General features: G+C 39.1%; 1 protein-coding gene across 1 annotated transcript in view; it reads left to right on the forward strand.

Annotated features, from left to right (window-relative positions):
• The window catches only part of LOC101851079 (chromatin assembly factor 1 subunit B), a 30,900-nt gene extending 5,514 nt beyond the window's left edge, over positions 1-25,386 (forward strand). The window contains exons 2-13 of the mRNA XM_005109689.3: positions 8,396-8,518; positions 10,131-10,236; positions 11,215-11,241; positions 12,358-12,472; positions 13,892-13,995; positions 15,172-15,268; positions 16,023-16,316; positions 18,429-18,541; positions 19,420-19,471; positions 20,039-20,164; positions 21,709-21,850; positions 24,954-25,386. Of these exons, the coding sequence (XP_005109746.1) occupies positions 8,396-8,518; positions 10,131-10,236; positions 11,215-11,241; positions 12,358-12,472; positions 13,892-13,995; positions 15,172-15,268; positions 16,023-16,316; positions 18,429-18,541; positions 19,420-19,471; positions 20,039-20,164; positions 21,709-21,850; positions 24,954-25,370 (1,716 nt within the window). The 3' untranslated portion in view covers positions 25,371-25,386. The remainder of the gene's footprint in view (positions 1-8,395; positions 8,519-10,130; positions 10,237-11,214; positions 11,242-12,357; positions 12,473-13,891; positions 13,996-15,171; positions 15,269-16,022; positions 16,317-18,428; positions 18,542-19,419; positions 19,472-20,038; positions 20,165-21,708; positions 21,851-24,953) is intronic.
• The last annotated feature ends 299 nt before the right edge of the window (positions 25,387-25,685 follow it).

A 25,685-nucleotide genomic window follows, 5' to 3' on the forward strand; every position in this document is an offset into this window, starting at 1 on the left:
CTCTCTCTCTCTCTCTCTCTCTCTCTCTCTCTCTCTCTCTCTCTCTCTCTCGTCTCTGTGTATCACTCGCATTCTCTTTTTTTGTTTGTCTCTGTCTTTCTTTCTCTCCACCTATTTCCCACTGTATCGTTCCCTCCTGTCAACTGGGGCATGTAATACATTTTGCTAGCACTTCCCCCTGCTCTCTCTCTCTCTCTCACACACACACCCACGCACACCACCACACTACTGGGTCTGGGCGCTGAAACGTTCCGACAATGTCCGACATCACAAAAGAGTTCCTCTACCGGGTCTGTATACTTCGTGACTTTGTTCTCGGTTACCGGGTCTGTATACACTTCGTATGAAATAGGCCGTCTTTATTCGGACTTGAGTCCGAATAACATTTTTTCATATTCGGACTCGAGTCCGAATAAAAAAAAATCATATTCGGACTCGAGTCCGAATATAAAAAAATGTTATTCATTCGGACTCAGGTCCGGGAAAAAGGAAGTGTCTTCGTTCTATAAATCTTAACATTCAGTGCTTCCAATTTTCCGCCATTTTTTAGTTTCCCCCACACCTTATCTGCCGATCTGATGCCCGCCGCCTCATTGATACGCCCCCCACCCCCCATGTTTCCCATTTTCTTTATTGTAGAAAAAGGTAAAATTGAAGATAAGCAGACCACCTGGCACTAAAAACTGTTGCAAACGAGATCTGTCTAGATCTTTTGCCTAGCTTTCCATCTAGATCTAGGTCTTTGTATTATTTTTGTGACTTTAGCAGGCACCCCCTATCTGTATAAAGAGAAGTCACAAGTAGTGCCTGAAATGCCTGCATATTATGAGCTGTGTAAAAAAAAGACTGGTTCGTTCAAATACACAAGCCTGTGTCTGTCATCTCGATTGTTTAACAAGAAAAAGTTGTGGTGCTATGTGGAGCCGAGCATACGGCAACTTTTGATTCCATAGGCCAGCACACAATTCATTACGTAGATCTACGTCAGTACTAGCTTATTATTGTAAATGATCAGTTGCCGGAGGAAAAAAGACTGACGCGTATGCGACGTTCAACGCCTGGACCGGGGGGGGGGGGGATAGGTGGCCTTTCAGAAAAAGTACTGCATAACTGCTGCCTGGATATATTTAAACTAAACTCCTTCACCTGTTTCAGTTGTTTAAGTCTATTAACATCATGGATGTTCAGGGGACTATGGTTTCAGCCCACTGTCATTTAATATATATAACTTCATTTTTTAATTTTATTTTCTTGTCAAATTTCTGCCAGCTGTTGTTCTGTTTAGTGGTTGGATTTTTTAAGGCTTTGTTTCCCTGGATGATGAATAAGACATTGATGGTCTGCAAATAGAAGCTCATTAAGCCTCTCTGGGCTTTGGTTTGTCTTGTGTTATTGTGTCCATATAGGCTAGATTATAAAAAGGAGGGGAGATAAAACGCCAGGGGCAGTGCTACTAACTGAAGTTGTCTTTAGGTCGTTCCCACAGGGGGAATATTAACATTTTCTTATGCACAGTAGAACTGTAGAATTCAGTGCTTCCACTCTTCCGTATTTTTACGGAAATCCGTACTTTCTGCCAGTTCCGTACTTGTCCCTCCATCATTATCTACTCCCTCCGTAAAAAAAACTGCGACAGCGCGGGACTGCAGAAATTCCGTACTCGCCTTTGTATCGTCTTGTATATATACAGGGTGATCCCAAAAAAACTTTACAACTTTTTTTCTGAGTATCTCGCACAAAAATTGTTCTAGAATGCTGCAATTTGGAACAGACATAATTCATTCAAAAGGAATTTGTTTGATATAAAATCCAAGAAGAAGAAACAATAGAGTGAGGTGCCCAATTGACTGCATTTTTGGAGTTAACATATCCCCCAGGGTGAAAATGGGCTTTGCACTAAAACAAATGGCATCGAGGAAATGATCTCTCTTTACCAGACAATCGAAGAATCATGAACACATTGCCATGCTCTGATCCATGTCATCTTGGTCTAGCGAAGATGAACATGGTATAGTCGTAGGTTAAGATCTGCCATGAGAATGCAGACTGTTGATGTGTAGGAAAGTCCTAGCTGCATAATCATCCACGGACAGCAGGGTTGGTGATTTTTTATATTTTTAAAATAAAAATTTAAAAAATCGATTTTTAAAATTTAAATCAGATTTTAAAAAATTTAAATCGGATTTTTTATATTTTAAAAAAAATGTCGACACAGTTTGGGATTTTTGGTTGCTAAAAGTAAGTTCTTTTAGTGCAAAATGCATTGTCTTTTATTTTAACTAATGATTAATTTAAGCAACTGCAATTTTAGAAAGCCGTAATCTGCTATATCAGTGAATTATGGCTACAGACAAAAAATGAAAAAAATGTCAGTCTAAAAGGAAGGAGGGGGGTAATTAAATTATGCATAGATAAACTTGCATTTTATTACAGTGTGTGTGTGCGCGCGCGCGCTTGTATTTGTCTAAAAAGAAAAAGAAAATGCTAATTTCAATTATGAAAAAAAAGTAAATTGAATACAGTATTATTTTACTACTTACAGTGACAAGGGGGAAAGCAGACTTTTAAGCATGATTATTTTAGTCTACTAAACCTTTCTGTTTTATAAAACCAAGGAAAGGAATTCTGAATGTTTAAAGATGTAAAAACAGAATACATTTTTAAAAAGTGATTTAAATCACTGAGTTTTATTTTTAAAATCAAGTTGATTAAAATTTTTTTTAAATAACTGATTTAAATCGACCCAACCCTGGTTTTCAATTATGGAAAAAAAGTAAATTGAGTACTGTATTATTTTACAGTGACAGGGGGGAAAGCAGACTTTTAAGCATGATTATATTATAGTCTACTAAACCTTATATCTGTTTAATAAAACCAACTAAAGGAATTCTGAATGTTTAAATGTAAAAACTGAATACATTTTTTTGAAAAATGATTTAAATCACTGATTTTTATTTTAAAAATCAAGTTGATTAAAATAAAAAAAATCAACTGATTTAAATCAACCCAGCTCTGATTTCAATTATGGAAAAAAAAAAAGTAAATTGAATACTGTATTATTTTACTGTGAAAGGGGGGAAAGCAGACTTTTAAGCATGATTATATTAGTCTACATGAAACCAAGGAAAGGAATTCTGAATGTTGAAATGTGTAAAAACTGAATAAAAATAAATTTTTTAAAAAGTGATTTAAATCACTGATTTTTATTTTAAAAATCAAGTTGATTTAAATTTAAAAAATCAACTGATTTAATTCAACCCAACCCTGACGGACAGACGTCTCATGGGACTAGGCTACTGAAATCTGCACTCTTGTGACGTTTAAAGGGCTGCGCATGGTGCATGTTCAACCTGAAGTGGTCATTCTTTAAAGAACTTTTTAGTTCTGATTCGCTATAGATCCAAACTGACGGAACTTCTCTACTCATGACGCCAAAGGTATTGAGGGCACCTAAGCATTCTCTCAATGCCGTGCGCAGAACTTACGAAATGTCAGGGATGGTGCGTTTCTGGAGAGGTAATGTTCAATATAAAAAGCTCTCTGCTCTTTACTTAACGTAACCATGATCTAAGCAGGTAAACGAAATTTGGGAAAAATAATATCTGCAGACTTCTGTTGACATGTCAGACTGCTGTAGCTTGCAGTATGGCGCGATTGTTGCAACTTTTAGTGGTAGGCCTAACGCAAACTGGTGCGCCATGCTATGAAAATGGCGACAAGGTTGAAAATGGATTGTTTTTTTTAATGCGCTGTATAGAGCAACACCATTCAATGGACTTATCTGAAAGACATATCAGACAAATTCCTTTTGGCTTACTAATATTATAATGTTCAAATCTGAAAAGCACAACTTCAGTATGGAGGAAGATATTTACAAAATAAGTTGTAAAGTTTTTTTGGGATCACCCTGTATATTACGGATATTTACGGTAATTCTCTCGGCAGCAAGTTAAAGTTATAGTAACCTGCCAGATTACGAATTTCCTGCAATCGGCCATTATTCCGCTATGTCCTAGGCCTTCTCAGTTCAGGCCACCCAGCCCGCACGACTGGCTCCGGCGTTGAGGGCTGAGGTGGACGATCTTATCTTGATAAGCTTGCCTCGAGACTGGTCCTTTCTTATTGAGGATCAATGTGAAAAGCGGCGATTAAATGCGAAAAGCGGCGATAGGCAGATGTTCTAATACTAATACGTATACAGGTGATGGAACATTTTTGCATTACGTTTCTGCGTGCCGATAGTGTAATAGTAATGTGTGTAGTGTGTAGCTGTCTAGTCTGTCTAATCTCCTAGCCTCTTCATTGTTTCATTCAGCCCTCTTGGATGCACACGTTTTTTTTCGTTTGGATGTATTTTCACTACATTCAATTCTAAGGATTAAATTTGTACTTATACAGTCGAACCTGCCCTGACGGCCACCTCTATAAGACGGCCACCTGTACAAACGGCCACTTTCCATTTCCCCCCTTGAGTTTTTTCTATATAATTTAACTGTGTAAAACGGGCACCTGTCCAACGCCACCATATTTTAGCACACAACCCCTATCACACTAAGCAATCTCACCTGTCTAAGACGGCCACCTTAGTGACTCCATTACGCTTTGTCATTTTATTGTGCATTGGCCCCTGGCGTTGTGGGAGAGCCGTCATAATCCAATCACTTGTTGTTGTTGTTAGGTAGTCTCTCCAACCGATCATGTTGCGTAGGCCCCTCCCTCTGTTGACCAACAGAGGTAGGCTACCAATTTTCAGCTGCTGGTGAGGTAAGCGTGTGATCCCTCATAACCCATAAGCCCCGTCCAGAACTCGTACGCAAATCGTAAGTGAGATGAGTGGTCACTGTATACCCAGTCTGTAACAAAGTAACAATGGACGTCAACATGAACTTGAGACAGAAGCGTCGCTCGTTCTCTGAGTGGTGGCAACCCATGTGTTTGTTTTAACACGGCACTCGGTCTTCCTCATCTGTTACATTTCGTTTTATTGTCACCCTTGCGCAAAATCAGCAACAAAATAGAAATAACAAACAAAATACAAATCAACAACAACAACAAAAACAACAACAATCGATTGGGACTTCAGAAGGGAATGGTTTGTTTTCTTCATCTTGATCAGTCCTGCAGACGGCCACCTGTCTTATACGGCCACTTTTCTCCTTGACAATGGGTGGCTGGCCGTCTTACACAGGTTTGACTGTATTATGTGTCGTTCTGTTCAGTCCAGATTCTAGTTTTCTTTCATCTTGAATGTTATTGTTACTAGAATCTACTGTTACTGTGAAAAAGTTTTCAGCTGACGTCTCAGTTTCAGGGCAATGGACCGTGTGAGCAACATTTGAACATGGGAAGAAAGTGTAGGGGATGGGGTAGTAGAAGTGGTTATGCGATATTCCATCTTGATTGTTATCGAAAGCTGATGCAGCTGGCAGATATCTTCATGAAAAGATTTGCGGAGCAAATGAAGGACAGGCGAAGAAAAAAAATAGCAAAGTAACTTTTTTTTTCAGAGGTAAGGGATTGTGTTCAGTTACATGCTTAGTATAATATATAATTCTCTCTCCTCCTCTCTCTCTATATCATGTATATATATAGAGAGAGAAAGAGAGAGAGGGAGAGAGACCACAAAACACTGGTAACATCTCTTATCTAGATTAGACTATTGTAACTCACTCCTAGCAGGTCTGAACAACAGATATTTGTATAGTTTACAAGTAATTCAAAACAATGCCGCTAGACTGATAACAAGATCTAAAAAACGAGACCATGTCACTCCATTATTAAAAGAACTGCATTGGCTCCCTGTAAAAGAAAGAATAATATTTAAAATCTGCGTCATGTGTTTCAAATGTGTAAATAAAACTGCTCCTTTTTTATCTACAAGAACTTATCAATATATATATATAAGCCTGGGAGAAATCTAAGATCATCAAACGATAATACCCTACTTGTGACACCTGTAAAATCATACAAATCATATGGAGAGAGATCTTTCTCATATCTTGGTCCATTTATTTGGAACAGATTACCCATGAAACTAAGACAAATAAAAACACTTGATAGCTTCAAAAGACATCTTAAACATTTTCTGTTCCTACAGGCCTATCCTTCATAAGCTTTTAACGTTATTTTTCATTATAGTTGTTCTGTTCTGGGTGAAAATAGTCTCTGTGTGTGTGTGTGTGTGTGTGTGTGTGTGTGCATTAATGTATATATTGCATGATAAGAAAGGAAGTAGTAAGAAAGGTTTTTGAAAAATGGGTATTCCAAAGTAATATATACGTGTGTGTGTGTCATATTAATTTTATTTCATATTTGTTGAAACATGTAGAATGAGAACGATGTTGCAAGTGAAGAACAAAAGTTATCCCACTAGTGTGGCACGGTCTTTTTTTGGTGGTAAAATGCAAACGTAATATTTTCATGTTTACGAATTGATACTCTGTCACTGGTGAGATCTTGTTTTGTTAAAAGAGCCAATAAACTCTCACAAAAAAGCTGCAACAACAAAAATGCACTACATTTAAGTAAGGTTCGTTGTAGGCCAGTCTAGTGAGTACAGTGCGATAATGCTCCGTCACGCGCACCAACGCACTAGTCTATCGCCGCTTTTCGCATTGACCCTCCGGGAACGGGGTAGGCCTCCAATGCCGAGGCCAGTCATGCGAGCTGGATGGGCTTGGACCAAGGAGTTTGGAACTAATCTACTTTTACTTTTAATCTCCTTGGCTTGGACTGAGGAAGCCTAGGCTATGTCCCATGCATTCATTGCGGGTTGGTCTGCAGTACATTTTTTACCTGCAGATGGATCAAAATCTGGCGAACCGTTTGTTCCAATTTCCTCCTTTCTATCATTCACTCATTCCTTCTGTCTATCTTCGGATTGTTGCCGCGGCTGGAAAATCTGCGCATTGATCAAGTAAATTGACTTATGATCTTAGACAGAAGAAAATTATTGTCAGAAAGAAACTTTTCACTGCAAATTTGTCTAGATCTAGCAGAGGCGAAGCGTCTATATAATCAAATAATCACTGCTTCCCTTCCTAATTTTGAAACATTGTCGCAGTCAAATTCACCCAAAGACGTAAACCTCATAAATTAAATGTAAAAAGACGTTCATAATCACCAATGAAGAATAGACTATGCCTAACCTTCAAAAGCGTTTCATTGCCACAGAAATAGCCTGTTCGCCCCTATCGGGCCACTCCATAAGCAGTCACAAGCTTTGATTAAGTAAGCTTAAAGTGAGGCTGGAAGAGTCAACCAAAAGAGTTAAAGGGAACATGTGCATAGCAGTCAGAACTGTTTTATTGTCGCATATACCCTGTTCACCCCTTTCGGGCCTCAGTTATAAGCACCCAGACGCGCTGATTAGGTAAGCGAACTATTACACTGGTCGAGTCTACCTCACAGATGTGAGTGGAACTAACTCCTAATAATCCTTTGACTCCTGCTACTACACTGCTAGTGCTTTTTTTTTTTCCTCGACTTTTTAACGTCCTATAATCAGATCGTGGCCTCGATTATGACACCGGCTCCTGGCCGTGAAAAGCTAGACAAAAAACAGCCAAATGTGAAATAAAAAATTAATAATTGGCATGCTCTACCAAAGTGTTTCGGCTGTCTGGTATAACATGCCATTGTAGTGCTGACATCTCTGCTTCTTTCCTTGGTGTTCGTGTGTTCAAATCTGAAGTTAAATTTAAGGTTAGTTAGAATAAATATTTAATGAAATACTTTCCCGATTATTTTAGCGGTTGAACAAGCATACAACATGAATTCAGGATTTGTTTTCATTCACAACTCAGAGTTGCCGCCTTCAGTGCCAGTAAGATTCTTGTGACTTGTGTGAGTGTGATATCTCCAGGCCCTATCTGGTTCCATTTCACTTTGATTACCCTGTCAAACAGGTCAGCCTTCGCCCCTGAGATCTAGAGAAATTATCAATGCGAAGATTCTACGGCACGTGAACGCAATTAGGGCCGCGATGAAAGAAATATAATGTATGCTCATACGGGGGTGCCCACAACAGATATGGTCGGCCGGCCGGACTCGGTCGCCTAAAAAACAAACGCGTTTCAGTTTCAGGCGATAGAGTCGGGCGATGGGCCGGATCTACCTGGACCCTGCTGGGGACCTCTGCGGCCCCCAGGCCCCCTGCAGAATTTTCCTTACTTTTCACCTTCGGCTGGTGGAAGCACTGAGAATTGTAAATGGGCTGATTTATCAATATCATGCTCATACCGTGCCGAAACGACATAGGGGGAACTGCTGCTTTTTCTTTCCTTATCCTTACTACTATTGTCATTTTTTCTCTACTTTTGTATGTTTGTCACTCTATTTTAATTGAAAAAACCGTATTAGGTAAACTAACTGCTGTATCTTGTGAATGTTTCAGATGAAAGTGATCACCCCTGAGATTTCTTGGCATGAGCGGGAACCTGTTTACAGTATTGATTTTCAGCCTGGTGATAGGGCCATTAGAAGAATTGCAAGTGGTGGAGTAGACAAGATCGTACGGGTATGAGTTGAACTTTATATTTGATGTTTTATCAACTGCTAATGTAGCATTGTTTCTATAATGGTTATTGCATTCTTTACTGGATGGTTTAAGAAAATGATAGAAAATGGGAAGTTGCTTGGGAATACAGTAGTCCTGCTTACAAATCCAGTTCGCTTAAGATCCCGCTGTTTTAAGAAAGCAAAACGTTGACTATAAAACTCATCCCTGTTGTTGATATTGATCCAGAAAAGTCATCCTTAAGACCCTGCTCTGTTTGATTACATTTCAAATCATAATTTATGGAACAAAAACCAGGGAGGGTGCAGCTGATTGACCAAGTGGTGAAAATTGTCACTCATTGTAATGCCCGTTGCATCACAGATCAGCCATTCTCATGAATATGATCCCAGCTCCATTGTAAATCTCGATGAAACGGTACAATGTTTGCCCCTGACGGGATCCCACCAAGGTGTGAACTCGTCGACACGTTCATTTCCCCCCAACATCGCACTTGCATATCTGAATATATATATATATATATCACAAGCATGATGGATAGAAGGGCTTACATGTCTGCGCCAGGCGGGATCACATCAAAATGTGAATTCGTCAGTGCTTCTGTTTCCCTTACCATTGCAGCAGTTGTCTCTATACATGAATTTGCTAGATCGACTGAATTTTAATCGATGCAGTCACAACTCAATGTTGCGTTACGACAGAGGTGGGGAACTTTGTCAGAGATATAAAGCTGTAAAAACAATAGTATTAATAGGGTTGACATAGATCCATCTTGAGACTCACGATTGGATCAGTGAAAATGGCATGCCTCATGACCCGCTGAACATTAGTCACAGTAGATTTTCCTCTTGGTCAATCGACTAACTTAAGATCCTGTTCGCCTAAGATCCGTCATTTGCCGTGCACCAGGATATTTGGCAGAGACTACTGTACCAAGAACTGAGTAGTGTTGAGAAGTGAACTTAAAAACTTTAAAAAGCACCCTGCTGGTGACTATGCTCAGACCAGTAATGTTCCTGCAACTTATTGAACTAAGTGTTACTCACTTTGTCAAGGTGGCACCAGGAAAATTTTGCTGCTGAAAGTTCAGAGAATAAAGCGAAGGAAAGCACTTTTATAATGTTATTACCTGAATATTGGTCATAGGAATTTTTGCCACCTTATTCTTTAACTCTCTTTGAAGCTGGCACATCTTTTGACTAGACGTTAGATTTGCGGCTGGTAGACACGGGGGATAATGCTTTGTAATATTAAAGAACAGTTTCTTTCATATTCCAGTGCAGGTTTTCATTGGAAGTTAGAAAAGGAAATTGAATCATGTGTGCTCTGAAAGTAGTGCATTTGAAAGCAGTTACCTATGTGTTTTTGTGTTGTTTTTAAAAGCAAAAATGCTTTAAGGATATGATGTTATCAAAGAAAAATGTAATGCAGCCAGCCATGGCGTGTGATTCATCAGATTGGTGAGTAAAGGTCGATTATAAAATTATTCTTGATAAGCAAAACAGTGAAAGCAATCAAATGCTAATATGTGATTATTTTCATCAAAACTTGTTGAGACAAAAAAGGAATAGGCCAATGACTTGTCAGAGCTAATGTACCATTGATGTTTCAGATTTGGCAGTTCAGACTTGACGAGGAGGGGAAAGGCTGTGTGGAGTTCTTGGCCAACTTGAGACGGCACACAGCCACTATTAATGTAGTTCGGTTCTCAAAAAATGGTAGGTTGTCTTTATTGACTTTATAATCATTATAAAGGCCTTGAACATCTCACTCTCACTGAAAAAAATTGAAGGCTAACAAAGCAGTGTTGAAGAGCCTAAAAAAATGGTGACTGAGAAAGATCAAGATAGCATAGGTCTTTAGAGAGTATCCAATGAAGCGAAGAAATGAATGGTGAACCATGATTGCCATTGTGTTTCAGCTCTGGGACGTGTCGATGATGATGATGTTTGTGTATATGGGGTATTAAACCCTCCGGCCTGCAGTGTAAAAGTTTCACGCTGGCTGATTTCCACTTACTTTTGAAATGCTATAATTTGAACTGCATACATCTACTTCCTCTTCTCATCCTTTCCCCCATGTTTATACAAGTGTGAAGGTACAAAAATATATTATTGAATCATGCAGTCTTTGTACAGGATTACATTTGTTGACTACTTATATTTTGTAGTGGAATATGGTTTACAAAATCAGGAAATTTGGTGGAAAAACAGTTTGATTACATATGATGGTTATCCATTAGCCAACTCTTTGCATCATCTTTTCTATGGCCACAAATAAGGATATTTACCTTGAAGTTTAATGTAAGTTGCAGCATGAGTTTTCTCCCCCAAAGCTCCAAGACCGGTAATTAAAATTGTTATGAAATCTAACTTTCAGTGGTTGCGTTCATTAGTGTTGTCTGCTTCATCTCCTTCCTTTCAGTTTATCTTTTATTTTAATTTAGTCCTAGAGGAATGTGGCCTTGAATTTCAGTTTAATAACATCAAATAAAGCTGCTGTAACAAGATATGCAACAGAATTTTCCTCTTGAAGCAAAGGAATTCTTTAACATCTTTATTCTTTGTTCTTGTGTTTTTGTGTTCAGTTTGATGTCATTGATCATTTGAAGTAGTCTCAATAGAAGGTTTTTGCTCTATTATTGCTGATTCGGGCAAAACTGAGTTCTATATTATTAGCTGTTTTCTCTTCTCCAGGTGAACTCCTGGCCACTGCTGGGGATGGTAAGAACAAATTTCATTTTGAATTGTGCAGTCCTTTTGGGTGTTATTTTGTTTGATATTGCCTTATCTGCCTTGGTGGCTGTCTGGGGCACTTTGAATTATACTGTGCATTGAATTCTTCTTCTTCTTTTCTTCTATACCGTTGTTGGGGCAACCGTTGGGGCACCACTGCATTTGAAAACCAGCTCTCGCCATCTATTTTTGTCCTCTGCTCTCCTCAGATTGTCACCCATCATCTTTCCAGTCCACTCTGTAATGTTGTCCTCCATCTTCTTCTCTGCCCTCTTCTCTTTCTCTTTCCTTGTACGGTTCCTTGCAGGATTAATTGAATTAGCCTGGATTGTACTGACTAATTTTGTAAGTCATGGCCTCTGATGGCCTTTCTTTGCATAGCAGTCTGTCAAAATGATTTTTTGAGAAATACTGAAAGTTTCAAAGAGATCTTCATACTATAAGTATTCTAAAATGTGAAGAATACAACCCCAGGGGTACAAAATGACCCCAGGGCATACGGATAGGGTTAAAAAGATTGCATTAAAACATTTTAAAACATACATATATAGAGCTTTACCATGGAATCTCATAATGGTTTGGCCTCAGAGATAGGTGTTTCAATTTCTAGTAAGGATTTTGATCGCCATTGTACATTGGAGATGATCTTGATTTAAGTGAAGTAAACAGTTTTATAGTACTTGTATTAAGTTTGGACATGGTACTTAACAAACAAACATGTTTGGAACCTGACATGTTACTTTTATGTGATACAATGTCTATACTATATAATAAGAGATATATGAATTCTTTGTATATGTATAGTCGAACCTGGTCTAATGGCGACCTGTGTAAGTCAAGTGCCTGTGCAAAGTTCCACTTCCCATTTCCTCCCCTGTTTATTTTTTACTTTATAACGTCACTGTGTAAGACAGCTACCTTCCTCCTTGACAATGGGTGGCCATTTTAGTTTTGACTTGTATGAATGCTTGAACATTATATAAACAAAAAAACATGCTTGAGATCTACCATTTCACTTTAAAATATGCAACAATAGCTATACTGTAGTATTAGCTTTGGGACTTGATTCTCATTTCTTTGAATAATTTCAAATCTGACGTACAGACACAGCCATTATATTGTGGAAGCTCAGCGATGTTCCACCTCCTGCTAATAACATATTTGCTGATGAGGATGGGGATGAGGACAAGGAATCCTGGGTGTGTCACAAAAGTCTGAGGTGAGTTCCAAGTTAGCTGACTGAGTGTATGGTTTTAGTAAGTAGAGTTACAAGCACAAAAGAGGAGGAGAGGTAAGGTTGGGAGATGCCCATTAGGAAAAAAGGAGCAGACCACACCAGAGCACCTCCCAACCATTCCTGTATGAGTGTATTACTATAATTTGTTCACTTTCATCTGTCTACGTAAAAAAAAAAATTCTTGCTATTTATTAATTGACCTATGCAGAGGAAACTTTCCATGGCACTTCTGTAGGCCAGCGACCAAACAAATATATATATATTTTTAAAAAATATTTATGCTGTGGTAAAAGTTTCTTCGTTTGGGCCCTATAATAACCCGCTCATTGGATGCCTACACGGAACCACTAAAATAAATTACTTTCAGTAACTTAGCCTAAAAAATTGATCATTTTGAGACAGAGACGACATCCTGCCTCCACATTTCGGTGTAAGCTTGTAAATTTCATCCCCCCGGCTGTCTAGACGTCTCTAAGTGCGCCTTGAAAAGTCCTCACCGTGTCTCTTGAAAAATGTTTCTTTGACATGTTAAAGTGTGATGTTGGGGGAAATTGTCGACTTTAAAAAAATCGTAACAATGTTTTAGATGTATATTGTAAATCCCTCATAATTTTTTTTTACACGCTTTAGGCCAACACCAACGAAAATGTGTTGGAACCTTAGTTTGTAGTGACCTCTATAAATTAGCTTTTAGATTCTGTTGGTCATCCAACTTTTAGACCCATATGAAAAGATCTGAGAAGATTAAACCGAGTGATTTCGTTTTACCTTGTTTTGACCTCAGTCACATGAAAATGAACAAGCTATAGTCTGACATCTTTGGTAGTGAAAAGGCTGTAGCTGGGTTTTCATGGGGGGGGGGGGGTTTAAAGGAAAAAAGGTAATTTTTTATAGGTTGAAAATTTGGTTGAATAGATATTTTTAAAAGGTTATTCGAAGTTTATTAAGTCTTTCGAAAAAAAAAGGAAAGATATTTATTGATCAAAATTCTTATATGACTTTTGAAATGATTATAGTTGATGTTATTTACATGTTTGTTTAGATTAAAGCCTCATTTCTTTTTACTAACACTCTTCTAGTGTGGGAACTGAATAACTGAAAAGAATTTCAATGTTCCAGACCCAGCACTTGGGAGTGAGATAGCTGAGTAATTTCATTCAATCAATATTTGTCTGGTATGAAAGACTGCCTTCAGAAATTTATGGAATTTGGTTTTAAATAATGAAAAAAAATCTCTTTGTTGTAATGTACCTTGGGGTGGGTATGTTTTTTTGAAAATGTCATGGCATATTGCCAACGAAGAAGTACATACATGGTTTGGAATGTTTGCTGAGTTCATGTTCTTTAAAATCTTTCAAAAATGAGAATATCAGTGTTTATCATATGGTACAAATTTTTCAGAGGTCATCTTGGAGATGTTGCTGATTTGTGTTGGTCGAAGGATAACCGTTACCTTGTGTCTGGTTCGGTTGACAATAGCGCCATTGTCTGGGACATTGTAAAAGGTGGGAAATTATGTCTAGTCATATATGTTCGCCGTCCATGGTCACTTATGATTATTTTACTTTTAGTCTTTATATTTTCATTCTTGTGTATTTTTGTGTAGAGTTCTATGCAGCCTGTACAAGTTGTTTTTTGTTCAGAATTTGTGCAGTTTTTACTGGAAGATCACTTGCCTTCATGGATTTATGTTTTGTTGTTTGGTGTTTGACATTTTTTTTTCTATTTGTGAGACTTTGTAGTCTTAACACAGTATTTTTGCTTCTGTGGTCTGTTTGACCAAAAAATATATGGTTAGATATTTTACTAAAAAGTTGCTAAATTGCTCTGCCATTGTATGTTCTTTAATCAGTGTGGGTTTTCTACTCTATAGCTGACTACCTCTATTTATATAATGTTTTTCATCATCAGGTTTTTAAAAATTTAAGCCCACTTTATGTTTTGAAAGTTTCCGCATGAATTTGTGTCTGAATTTTAAAACAAAACAACCTAGCTTCAGAGGCAGATGTTTTTGCAGGGAAGTGAGATATTAGTTACATTTTGTTGTTGTTGCTATGTACACAAAGTATTAGCCTTTGTTGTGTTCCTGTTTATACTGAAGCTCTGACAGTGACCCTTATATGAAGCTATAGTAACCAATGAGCCAGGTTCTGGACAATAAAGATGTATCTTATCTTATAGTACTAGGTTTTATATTATTTGTGATCCGGAATGCTTTTCAACAATGCCAAGTGAAGCTGACCTGTTTTGGGCCAGGCATTGGGGAAACTGGTGAAGAGGTGTGAAAAAGTTGTTTCTTTATATATAAGAACAACATAGCACAAGCACAGAGCTTGCTGTTGAGCAGGAATTTGCACTATACTAATTATTATCATGCAGCGACATATGAGTTTAAGCTCTTCTCTTTTCACTTTTTCCATGTACTTACAAAAGTTTTATTTTGAATCTTTAAAAGCTCAGTGAGTGGTCGATGGGTTGCTATGGTATGCTTTGCTCCTTTTTTCCTATCAAATGTCTATTGTCCTTACCCGGTATATCTTTTTTTTGTTTTTGCGTTTGTTACTCTCTTGTAACACTTTTAATCTTCAGCACTCGTATGACCCTTTGGTGTTGCAAGTGCGGTAAAGCTGTTTCTAAAAAGAAGGCTTTAAAAAAATATAACCTTTCACTGCCTTTCACAGATCAGAAAGTGGCAATTTTCAATGAACACAAGAGCTATGTGCAAGGCGTGGCACTTGACCCCTTGGGAGATTTGGTGGCCACTCTCAGTTCAGACAGGTTTGTCTAGCTGTTTAGTATTGTGCGCATTTCTGTTCTAGATGAAATTAGGCAATCATTATCTGGTTGTGTAAATGTTCTTTTCTGTTTATAAATGAGTAAACTATCAATTTGGTACGTGCGTAATTGGCGGGTGCTCTAGTGTGGTTTTGTTCTTCTTTCCAATTGAATATCTTTGGCCTTATCCATTATTTTTAAAACTCTCTTATAATGCCACTAATCTTCGGCACTTATATTACCTAATTCTGTCACAAATGTCGTAGAACTTTTACTAACACTTAAAACAAACAATTTGGTATTGTCCCTTGTAAAGGTAACTTTATATGGTCATCATGAATCTATAAAGCTGTGTTCTATTTCTTGGACTTTTTTATTTTGTAGTCTCAGTGGAGAAGTCATAACATTGAATGGCTTTAGGTGCCCACATTTTATTTTTTTTAAAAAAATACTTTGGGAAACTTCAGATGAAATGGATGAACAAGTAGGGAGATGTCATTTGACAGTTTGAAAAGTGTATTCCTGGTTATGGCTCTTGTCCTCTCATCAAATGAAGGGTTGAAAAGAAAAAGTACAAATTCTGATTGAGAGATTGTTCATTTGAGAGAGAAAAGTTCTTAAAAATGCAGTTGGCCAATGGATGGCACAGGAAGTTAAATTCTGTTTAGTTTTGCTTCAACTAAAATATAACCCCCCCCCCCCCACCCCCCCACCCCACCCCACCCCACCCCACACACACACACAATTTCTCTTTCAGGTCACTTCGAGTGTTCAACCTGAATTCCAAGAACTGTGTCAACAATGTCAGTAAGATGGCTCCCCTTCCTTCCTCTCAGGCTAATGCAAAGAGTGGTGACTCTCAGAACACTGCCCCTGACCCAAAACCCAAACCTTTCAGGATTTTTCACGATGATAGTTTACGGTCATTTTTCCGACGTCTCGAGTTCTCTCCTGATGGTCAGCTGTTGATGACTCCTGCTGGCTGCGTAGAACTTGGTGATGGAAAACTGGCCAGCACCTCATTTGTATTCAGCAGAGGAGCCTTTGCCAAGTAAGTTAAGGACCTGACAGTGTCTGTTGCTGGAATATTGCGAATTATGTTTTAGAAATAAAGTTTTGTTTAACCCCCGGGGCGGTGCTACTGACTGAAGTGTCTTTAGGCCATTCCCAAAGGGGGGACATGAGCATGTTCTTATACACAGTAGAATTGTAAATAGGCTGATTCATCAATGTCATGCTTATAACTGTGCCTGAACTGCAACGGGGTACTGCTGCTTTTTCTTTCCTAATCCTTACTATCGTCATTTTTCCTCTACTTTTCTCTATGTTTGTCACACTCTTGTAACCCGCTATTTCCGGGGTGCCTAGAGTTGGGGCAAGTGGACGGATGGGTTCGTTACCCACGGGCTCAGTCTGAGCGAGCGGGTAACGGACGGCCATGAGAGCGAACTGCGAACCTCAAGACAGTTCGTTTTTTGGGTCCGCTCCACAATTTTACTCTCTCAGCGAGCGGACTGCGGGCCTCAAGCCTTAAAGCTTAAAGAATTCCCTCCTAGGTCCGCTCCTCAATTTTATTCACTGAGTGGGCGGGCGAACGGACGAACTCTAGCAGATGAGATACTTGACGCAAGATTAGACCCATCGTCTATTGTTTGTTAATTGGGCCTAATGTTTCAAGCCACTAGCGGTGCCGCAGCTAGTGAGAGAGGCTGGTGACGTAGTACTCTGTGTGTAACCTTTCACCTTGTATATGTGGGCACACTGTTTACGTTCCAATTATCGGGAAATCGAAGCTTAAAGAATTCCCAAAGGCCTTTTTGGGGGGAAGGGGTAGAGAAATTTCCACCATAAACGCTTAGTTACAATGTGGGGCAGGAGGGTGATTTTTTTTCAGGGGGAGGGGGGGGTGTAAGTAGTCATGCAATAGAAGGGCTCGCTCCCCGTCCGCCCGCCCGCTCAAATGCATGGAGTCTCTCCGTCCGCCCGTAAGCTCGCTTGCTAAACGAACTGTTGTCTCTGTCCGATGTGTAGCGAGTAGCGGACTACTCTTAACAAGCGGACGGTTCGTTACCCGTCCTCTCGTTTGCGGGTAGTGCCAGTGAGTAGTTCGTTACTCGCGGACGCTGATTTAGCGAGCCCGACCCAACTCTACTTGATAGTCGAAGCAGACTTTATGCTGTTGAAGCTAGAGATGTGAGCAGAGTAAGCCTGAGTCCCTGTATGGACTTGTCTGTTGACATCCACCCCTTGGCGCTCATATGACCTTATGCAGTTGGGAGTGCCGTAAAAACTCTACTAAAACTAAAACTTAAGTTTTGTTCACAAGTGAGAAGAATGGTTCAGGAAAGTTATTGAATGAACAATAAAAAACAGTAGTTTTGTCTAGATATTTCCACATTTATGAAGATAATTTGTAAATACTTTAGTGTGTTAGAGTCTGGGTATTTTTTTACCATAATAATGAATGGGTGTTGAGTAAGTATGGTTACTTGAATTGTGATTGATACACCCCTTAGTACTTAGTTTCCTTAAGACGTATGGTATGTCACAAAGCTACCCAGGTTTTAACTATTGCCGTTTTGGTTGCTTGTAAGACTTAACATGTACATCCCACTAATCATCTGGCTCTATTTCTTGTGTATGGAGATTTAACTACAAGCACGGCTTGAATTTGTATTTGGGAATTAAAAATAAGCATATATTGGTACCAAATTTACTTTTGTTACTTTACTGCTAGGCTTAGTAGCAATAAACACAGGTCTTGTCTCGCAGATGAAATCGTGCTTCTGTGAAATGTAAAAACGAAAATTACTGAAAAATGACAGCGAATTTCACTTTTGGACTTTGATTTGCAAGTTGTTTAACATTATATGGAATATGGAGATGGAGAAGGTGAAAAATATGATACTATTAAAGACTCAGGGCCCGAATATGTCATGAGTGGGCCATATTCAGACTGAGAGTTCGACACTGTGGTAGATGGGACTGTTGACAGTCAGATCGCACTCCCCCAGGCAACGAAATGGGATTAAGCCAAGCACAGATTGTATTTCTGCTATTGCTATTGACTAAATTTTCAAAGTTCTCAATTAAATCGAGCATTAAATTTGAAGGCCATTCAAAGAGTTGATGCAATCTTTTGGTTTGATTCTGATCCTCTTAGACCGGCCATGTACCTTCCCAGCGGAGACAAAGCCACAACAGTTGTCAGAGTGAATCCACAGCTGTTTCACCTCAGACCTGCACAAAGTGACTGCCCAGCGGGTGACACTGAAGGTAAGATACTTTCTTTTTGTCAAATAGGTGTTTTAGATAGGTTCTACGATGTGGAGGCTTCATTCTAAATATGCAGCTTAACTTGTTTTAAAAAGTTGATGAACTGATAGGGAAGAGTGAAAAGGTGTATTAAGGCAAGGATTTGTTGTGTAAACAGACAAAACTATCTGTTTTTGCCTAAAACTGCTCCCTTTTAAATTAAATGATCTTTTACAGCTGGTTTTGAATTAAATATAAAAGATCAATGATGGGATCAATGAAGATCAGCTTGTTTTGTGCTATGCAAGTGGTGAAAATAGATTAAGATATCTTCTGAGATAGGTAATTTCCTATTGATATTTCATTAAAATTGGCGTTATGTCTGTGTCCTCTGAGACCACATGCATGCATATGTATCACGAGGCAGTAGAATCAGGGGCTCGTTAATTTTGGGTATATGGAGTTTTTGGTATCGTCTTTTAAAGCTAGTTCATTTGTCTTGCTTTGATGAAAAAATATGCATCCATCTTGAATGCACATGGAGATATTTGCAATTGAAAGAGGTCGGGTCGTCTGGTGTCAGAGATAAAATTGGTGAAAAACTGACCACCAAAGTTTGGTGACTTCCAAAGCTTAAGTGTCCTTGAAAACTGCAAATTTTCATTTTTGTGCCTTTGATCAATGTTTTAAAGTAAAGTCCACACAGAAATGTGTTTTTAAAAGGACATTAAAGGTGTTGAACAAAAAAACCAACAACCCAACAATATGATAAAAATTGCCCTATGGGTGGAAAAATGTGGGTTTCTTTGATTTCATTATTTTGAGAAGTGCTTAGCAGCTTGATTTCACAAGAATGCAACACATATTAATACCAGCATTATTGTTTGTTTCACGCCAAGGCTCGGATTCAAAGCAAGAGAAGGAGTGGGACAAAAACAAGTCCTTGTTTTGGTAAGTTGTTAAGATGACTAAATTTCTGTATGTCCCAGGTGAACATTTTCATGAATAGTGTATGCCTGGAGGCTCTGAAATTTTTTTGTCTCGTAAGTAATAGCCTTTTATGTTTGGAAGTCTTGGCACATATTTGTCTGCTGCTGATTTGATATTTTATTTTTCTGTTCTATTGCTCCTTGCACTTTATTTTCCAGTGTAAATAGTTTTATTTTTTATCTCATCTCTAATTGCGGTTAAATTTTTTAGTTTGTCATTTCATCACCTCTACTTAACCGAGTTTGATTTGCTAATATATTTTTCATAAACAAATGAAAATGTTGTGAAGTAGTTCAATGAAAACAGTCTTGATCTCTTTAGACCTGATTGGGAGTAACTTGGACATTGTTGCCAATTTTACTGCCAATAAATTCTCTTTTTTTTTATTGCTGTACTTTTTAGAAGTTTGGAAGTGTTTTTATGGTGATCCAAAGTACACTGTGCATGATGTTTTGCAAAAATTAGATGAATGGGGAAAAGCAGTAAATAGTTGATTTACTAATATGGTCTTTCTTTGATTTGTCACAGCCTACCCTATCGCGTTGTTTTTGCTGTGGCTTCAGAGGATACTGTAATCATCTATGACACACAACAAACAATGCCTGTTGGTTTGCTGAAGAACATCCACTATCATCAGATCAGCGACTTGTCCTGGTGAGTTTTCTGAGGATTTGCACAGTGTATGTCTGTGGTCTGGTAACTCACAATTTAGGACTTATTGAGATGATTGTCTGAAAGAGCACTAGATTCAGTGGTCTTTGCTTGTCTTTGTTCTGTCTTCCTTGTTTGCCTTTGATTCTGCTGCTGTTTGTGAATGCAATCTGTTTTATCTCCCTCTTGAGGTCGTGATTTGACTGGACAGGACAGTTGGCTGCCGGGAAATCCCTAGGAAGTTAGCAAACATCATCTGTGTGGGTGGTTGGCAGATGCTCTGGTGTGGTTTGCTTCTTCTTTCCTATGAAGCATCTATCGTCCTTTTCTCCCCTTCTTCTTTTTTATGTTTGTTACTCTCTTGTAACACCTCTAATCTTCTGGCGCTCATATGACCTTAAGCAGTTGCGAGCACCGTAAAACAAAACGAAACATCATCTGTGACCCAGGAAGAATGTTTTTTGGTTCCCTTTTCCCTAAAATTCGAATTTCTTTGAGTGATGAAGTTTTTGCACCCACTTCTGATCCATTGCACTTTTATTACTCGATTTCGATTACTATTGTGTAAGTTGGAAATGTACTCTTATGGTCAACCCAAACTGATGTTGATGTATGAAATACCTAGTAGTTTGAAGCCTTCGCATACAGCAGGTTGATGGTCAGAAAATAGTCTTGAGTCCCTAACAAAGGATCAAAAGATTCTTGCGAGGGCTATTTAAAATGAACGTCTCAATGTGTATCTCTCCGTCCCATTTTTTTGTTCCCCGTTTGTGCAGAACCAGTACCAGGAGGACCTTTTACACACTCGTAACCTTCAGCTGAAATAGGTACAAACCACACCATAACTTCCGCCAACCACCCACTTGGCAGCACGAAAAGCAAACATTTTTTCAAGTCTTTGACGACTTTGACAGTTAAGGAAATTCTGAGTATGATATTTCAGACAACAGGGATCCTGATTTCAATGTAAATGATGAGCGTCTAAGCACTGATTCTGATGGAGAATGTTCTAGATCTAGGCTAGGCCTTCAAATGCAAAATTCTGCTTTTTCTGGAGCCCTGTTTTTACATCTTTCACACTGAAGTGGATTACTATTATTACGCAGCTAATGCATATATTACCATATCGCTTACCAGCCTATTCATGAGTTTCAACTTTTTATTCCTTTTGAAACATATATATATACAAACACAAAACACAACAAAAGACACACACAAGGTTGATTTTTGGGGGGGGAGGAGCGGGTTGCTTGTGTTTTTTTTTTTACACAAGACATTACTTTTAAAAAATTTGACGAACAGCAAATTTTAGCACACTTTCAAAAAATAATTTCTAAAAAACTATACTCTGTAACAGATATTGTCTTTCTGTTTTTTGTGTTCTATTGGGAATGTTTAGAGATCTGTTATTGTTATGTGTGTAAAAATGGTGGTTGTATGTCTTTGGGAAGGGTGTTGTTATAAATATTGAAATACTCCCAAAAAATGCCAGTCTCCAGTGAGTTAAATGAAAAGTTGAATGAACGACTTGATGTCTTTTCTTTCAGGTCGGGTGATGGGAAAGTTCTTGTGATTTCCTCAACCGATGGCTTCTGCACGATAGCTACGTTTGAGGATGGGGAGCTGGGAGAGGTGTACACAAAGGCCAACACTGACGAAGGAGTGTCAGTCCCGTCTACTGTTCCCAAGGTGAGTTTGTGAGACCCGTACTGATATTATTACTCTTTACCATTTTCATGTCTGACGTTACACACACCCCCCCCCCCCCGGCAGTACTACTGACTGAAGTGTCTTTAGGCCATTCCCAAAGGGGGGATATTAATTATGTTCTTTTGCACAGTAGAATTGTGAATGAGCTGATTTATCAATGTCATGCTCATTAGAGTTGGGTCGCGAGAACGGAACTGAATCACCACTCTTCCCTGCGATTCGCTATTCACTTCAGCGGGATGCGGAACAGTATCGCCTTCCAATTCCCGATTCACTCCCCTGTCGCTGTCACCACCTTGTGGCTTGTTTGTATCCTACTGCTGGGTCGCGAGTCGAGTCGCGAGCTCAAGAACGGAATGGAACACTTAGTATGGCTCCCCTTATTTTACAAAAGATGGCATAGTCTAACCCCCCTATTCAAACGAAATGAACAGGTTCCAACCAATAGACAGAAGGAATTTTATGGAGCCATTGTTTTAGTTTACAGAGATGCCAACCAGTACAATTTTACGTATTTTAGTACGATTTTTTGCCGAAAATACGCGAATGTGACTTTTCATGAAAAAATACGCATCCTGGAATGTGAAAAATACGAGATTCAGCTTGGGCGAGTAAACCTAATTATCTCAAGTCCCTCTTTTGTCAAAATAGTTTCAGTATCGCAGAACTGGAATATTTGAAAGCCAAGTCCGATGTGGTCAGTAAGTTCATTTTTGCTGGTCGCGATCGTGATATTATATTCGTTCAGCTTTTCTCCGTCCGGAGAGTACGTTTCACTTTCAGCCATGGTGGCAGGCGGAAGCGCATGTGACACCGAGGCTCGATCAGGAAAAATCAAGAGCTACTTTGCCAGCAGTTGTCTGATAGGCTAACGCAACGTTTGTGGCATGCAGGTTGTGCAGTATAAACGCAATGTCGCCGTGCAAATAAAATGTATTAAATACTCGGACTCGTCGCTGTGCTGTCGCTTGTGGGGGAAAAAAAAAGAAAAGAGAATACAAGCGTCGTCCGATTTTTAGATTGTCTGGCTCGCCATCGTCACCGTTCACTGAACCTGCGCGCATTCGTTTAAGATACTAGACGGGGGGGGGGGGGGTTAAGGCAACACCAGAGGACAAAAACTTGGAAGCACCTTTCAGAATTTTGATTAGAGCTTTCTGCAAAGCGTGTGTTGGTGCAGGCCGTGTGCGGAATCGGGACTCCTCACACTTTGCAAGTCTGTGTTATTGAAATAAAGTGTTCGCGTTTCATTGGACGGGTGATAGTAAATTATACCTACGGTGTATGTTGTAGCTTTCTGTTCAAGGCTGGCAGATTTTCAGTGTCACTGCATCTTGCCCTACCACAGTTGTTACAACTCTCACAGTGCACGGGTCTACTTGAGCCATTCAAGTTATTGCTTTTCTCTGAGTTTGAGCAATAATTTGAGTCTGTCAGTTCATAATATGAATCATGACACCCAGACTGGTTCTTGATAGTCGAAAATCTTGTTCTAGGCCCTTCTGAACTCTCAAAGCAGGATTTATTTTTTATAATAATGAGAGGGGAATATTATATAATATACTGAAATACTTAAGTCAAACAAGACCCCAGTACGACACTGAACACGAACATGTTGTTGACTGGATACATGTATATTGTACGCGTCTTTGCTCCCTTTTTTGAGCTGGTGAGCTAGTAATTTTTTTTTAGGAAATATTGCTGGACACCCTGAACATTTTACTATTACTGGTTGGTCGGTATGTGGGTCGTGGGGAATACACATTTTACCCTGAAAATACACATTTTCATATTTCCCAATACTCATTTCGGTTTTCTGTGGTTGGCATCTCTGAGTTTAGCGAATCATGTGAGGGGGGGGGAGGGATGAATTTATGGGGGTCGTTAACTGAGGTCAGTATTGCAGCGCAACGAAGGACGGGGTCGGAGAGGATGGCGGGACAACAAGAGTGGGACTCGCGAAGTGGCGTTGATATGATACAGTTCCGTTTCACGCTTACTGCAAGCGCGAGACTTAATGTTCAACGAGCGCTCTCGTACTCGCGATTCATTGAAGCCGACTGAATTGTGAATCGCCATTCACAGATTTGGCAAGCAGGACCCATCTCTAATGCTCATACTGTGCCGGAGCAACATAGGGGGAACTGCTGCCTTTTCTTTCCTCCTTACTATCGTCATTTTCCTCTACTTTTTTGTATGTTTGTCACTCTCTTGTGAACTGCCATTTCCAGGATGCCTTGATATACGAAACAGACTTTGTGCTTTTGAGGCTAGAGAGGTGAGCAGAGTAAGCCTGATTCCCCTTTGCGCTCATATGACCATATGCAGGTGCAAGCGCCGTTAAACTTTACTAAAACTAAACTGATGTACTCCCAAGTCTGTTCCTAGTGTTTTGAATTGAGGAGAGTTAAATTTATGCGAAAGTGATATAAGATAAGAGTTTACCTGCCCTTTGAATACTAAAAGGTTATTGAAGAGGAATGGCTTTTGAATTCAATGTCCACTTAGACTTAGAAAAGACGGGAGTCTTGAAATTGAAAGCTGACTAAATGTTTCAAGTTTTGAGGAGATTCAAAGTTTTGGGGTTTTTTTTATAGATGAATCGCTTTGACTTTAAAATTTAAAGATTTGCGAACTCAGATCCAACAAAATGGCTTGCGTGGAAAACAGCCCTTGTTGGTGTGGCTTTGCACATTTTTTCTCCCTCTACGAACTTTACTAATTTTAATTTTTAAGATTGACAGTTTTGTTTTTTATTATTTATAGATTCACCGCGGGCTACATTCATTGCTAATTAGGCTGAACTTGTGGCTCACATTCATTATTAATTATGAAGTCAATTCGCGGTCCAATATTTGAAACTGCTCACCAGCTACATATGGCCCACATGCTGTAGTTTTCCCGCGCTTGCTTTATTAAACGATGATTGCTTGCCTTAAATTTTTCTCTAGTGTGGAACTTTCTGAAATCTTTAACTCACTTGTCTGTCAATTTCTGTGAATGATGCTTCATTCTTGATGTGAAAGCTCTTTGATTTTGAAAACTTTTTATGTGACCATTATTATGATCTCTCTTTTCACAGGGAGTCTCATCAAAGAAAAAAGTGGTCACAGGTGAAGATAAGCCATCTGAAACCTCCTTGCCATTCTCTCGCTACACCTCTCCAAAAGAGAAGAAAACGGAGGAGAAAAGTATCCAGAAACAGTCCTCCGAGTCGTCAAGCTCCAATGGGAATTCTAAAAATGAGACCTCTGAAACAAGCTCTTCTCAAGTTGCTGACAGTAATAAGTCACAAACAAAAAGTGCAAATGGAGAGGTCAAAGGAGACACAGTCAAGCCAGATACCGCCAAAACTGAGGTGTCTGAGAAAGTGGAGTCGCTTACCATCAAAGACTCGAGTAACAAAATGTCCTCAGAGAGTAAACAAGGAGGCGGAAAAAACCCAGAGGCACCCAAAAAGAAGAGGGCTGTGTTGACTACCATCAGTCTAAAGAAATAAAATGTTTTAGAAATTGTGACTGAGTACTGTGACTATGTATATAACTGTAAATATCTCAGCTTGTTGTAGTAGGTGTGGAACGAGGGGTTGAGTCAAGAATTAGATGTAATGAACTTCCATGAAGATAATTGAAAGTTAAATGTGTAGCTGCAACATGCATTTAGTCGTGGAACAAGACTGAGGTGACTTTCCTTTATTTAGGGACAAATTCAAATTCTGTGATGGTGGTGATGACCTGAAGATCGTTTTCTAAAATTTGTCTTTTAACTTAAACTTTTTTTTTGGGGGGGGGGCTGTGCCCAAGCTATCTGCGTA

The sequence above is a fragment of the Aplysia californica genome, unplaced genomic scaffold, assembly GCF_000002075.1.
Source record: "Aplysia californica isolate F4 #8 unplaced genomic scaffold, AplCal3.0 scaffold00806, whole genome shotgun sequence".
Classification (NCBI taxonomy): domain Eukaryota; kingdom Metazoa; phylum Mollusca; class Gastropoda; order Aplysiida; family Aplysiidae; genus Aplysia; species Aplysia californica.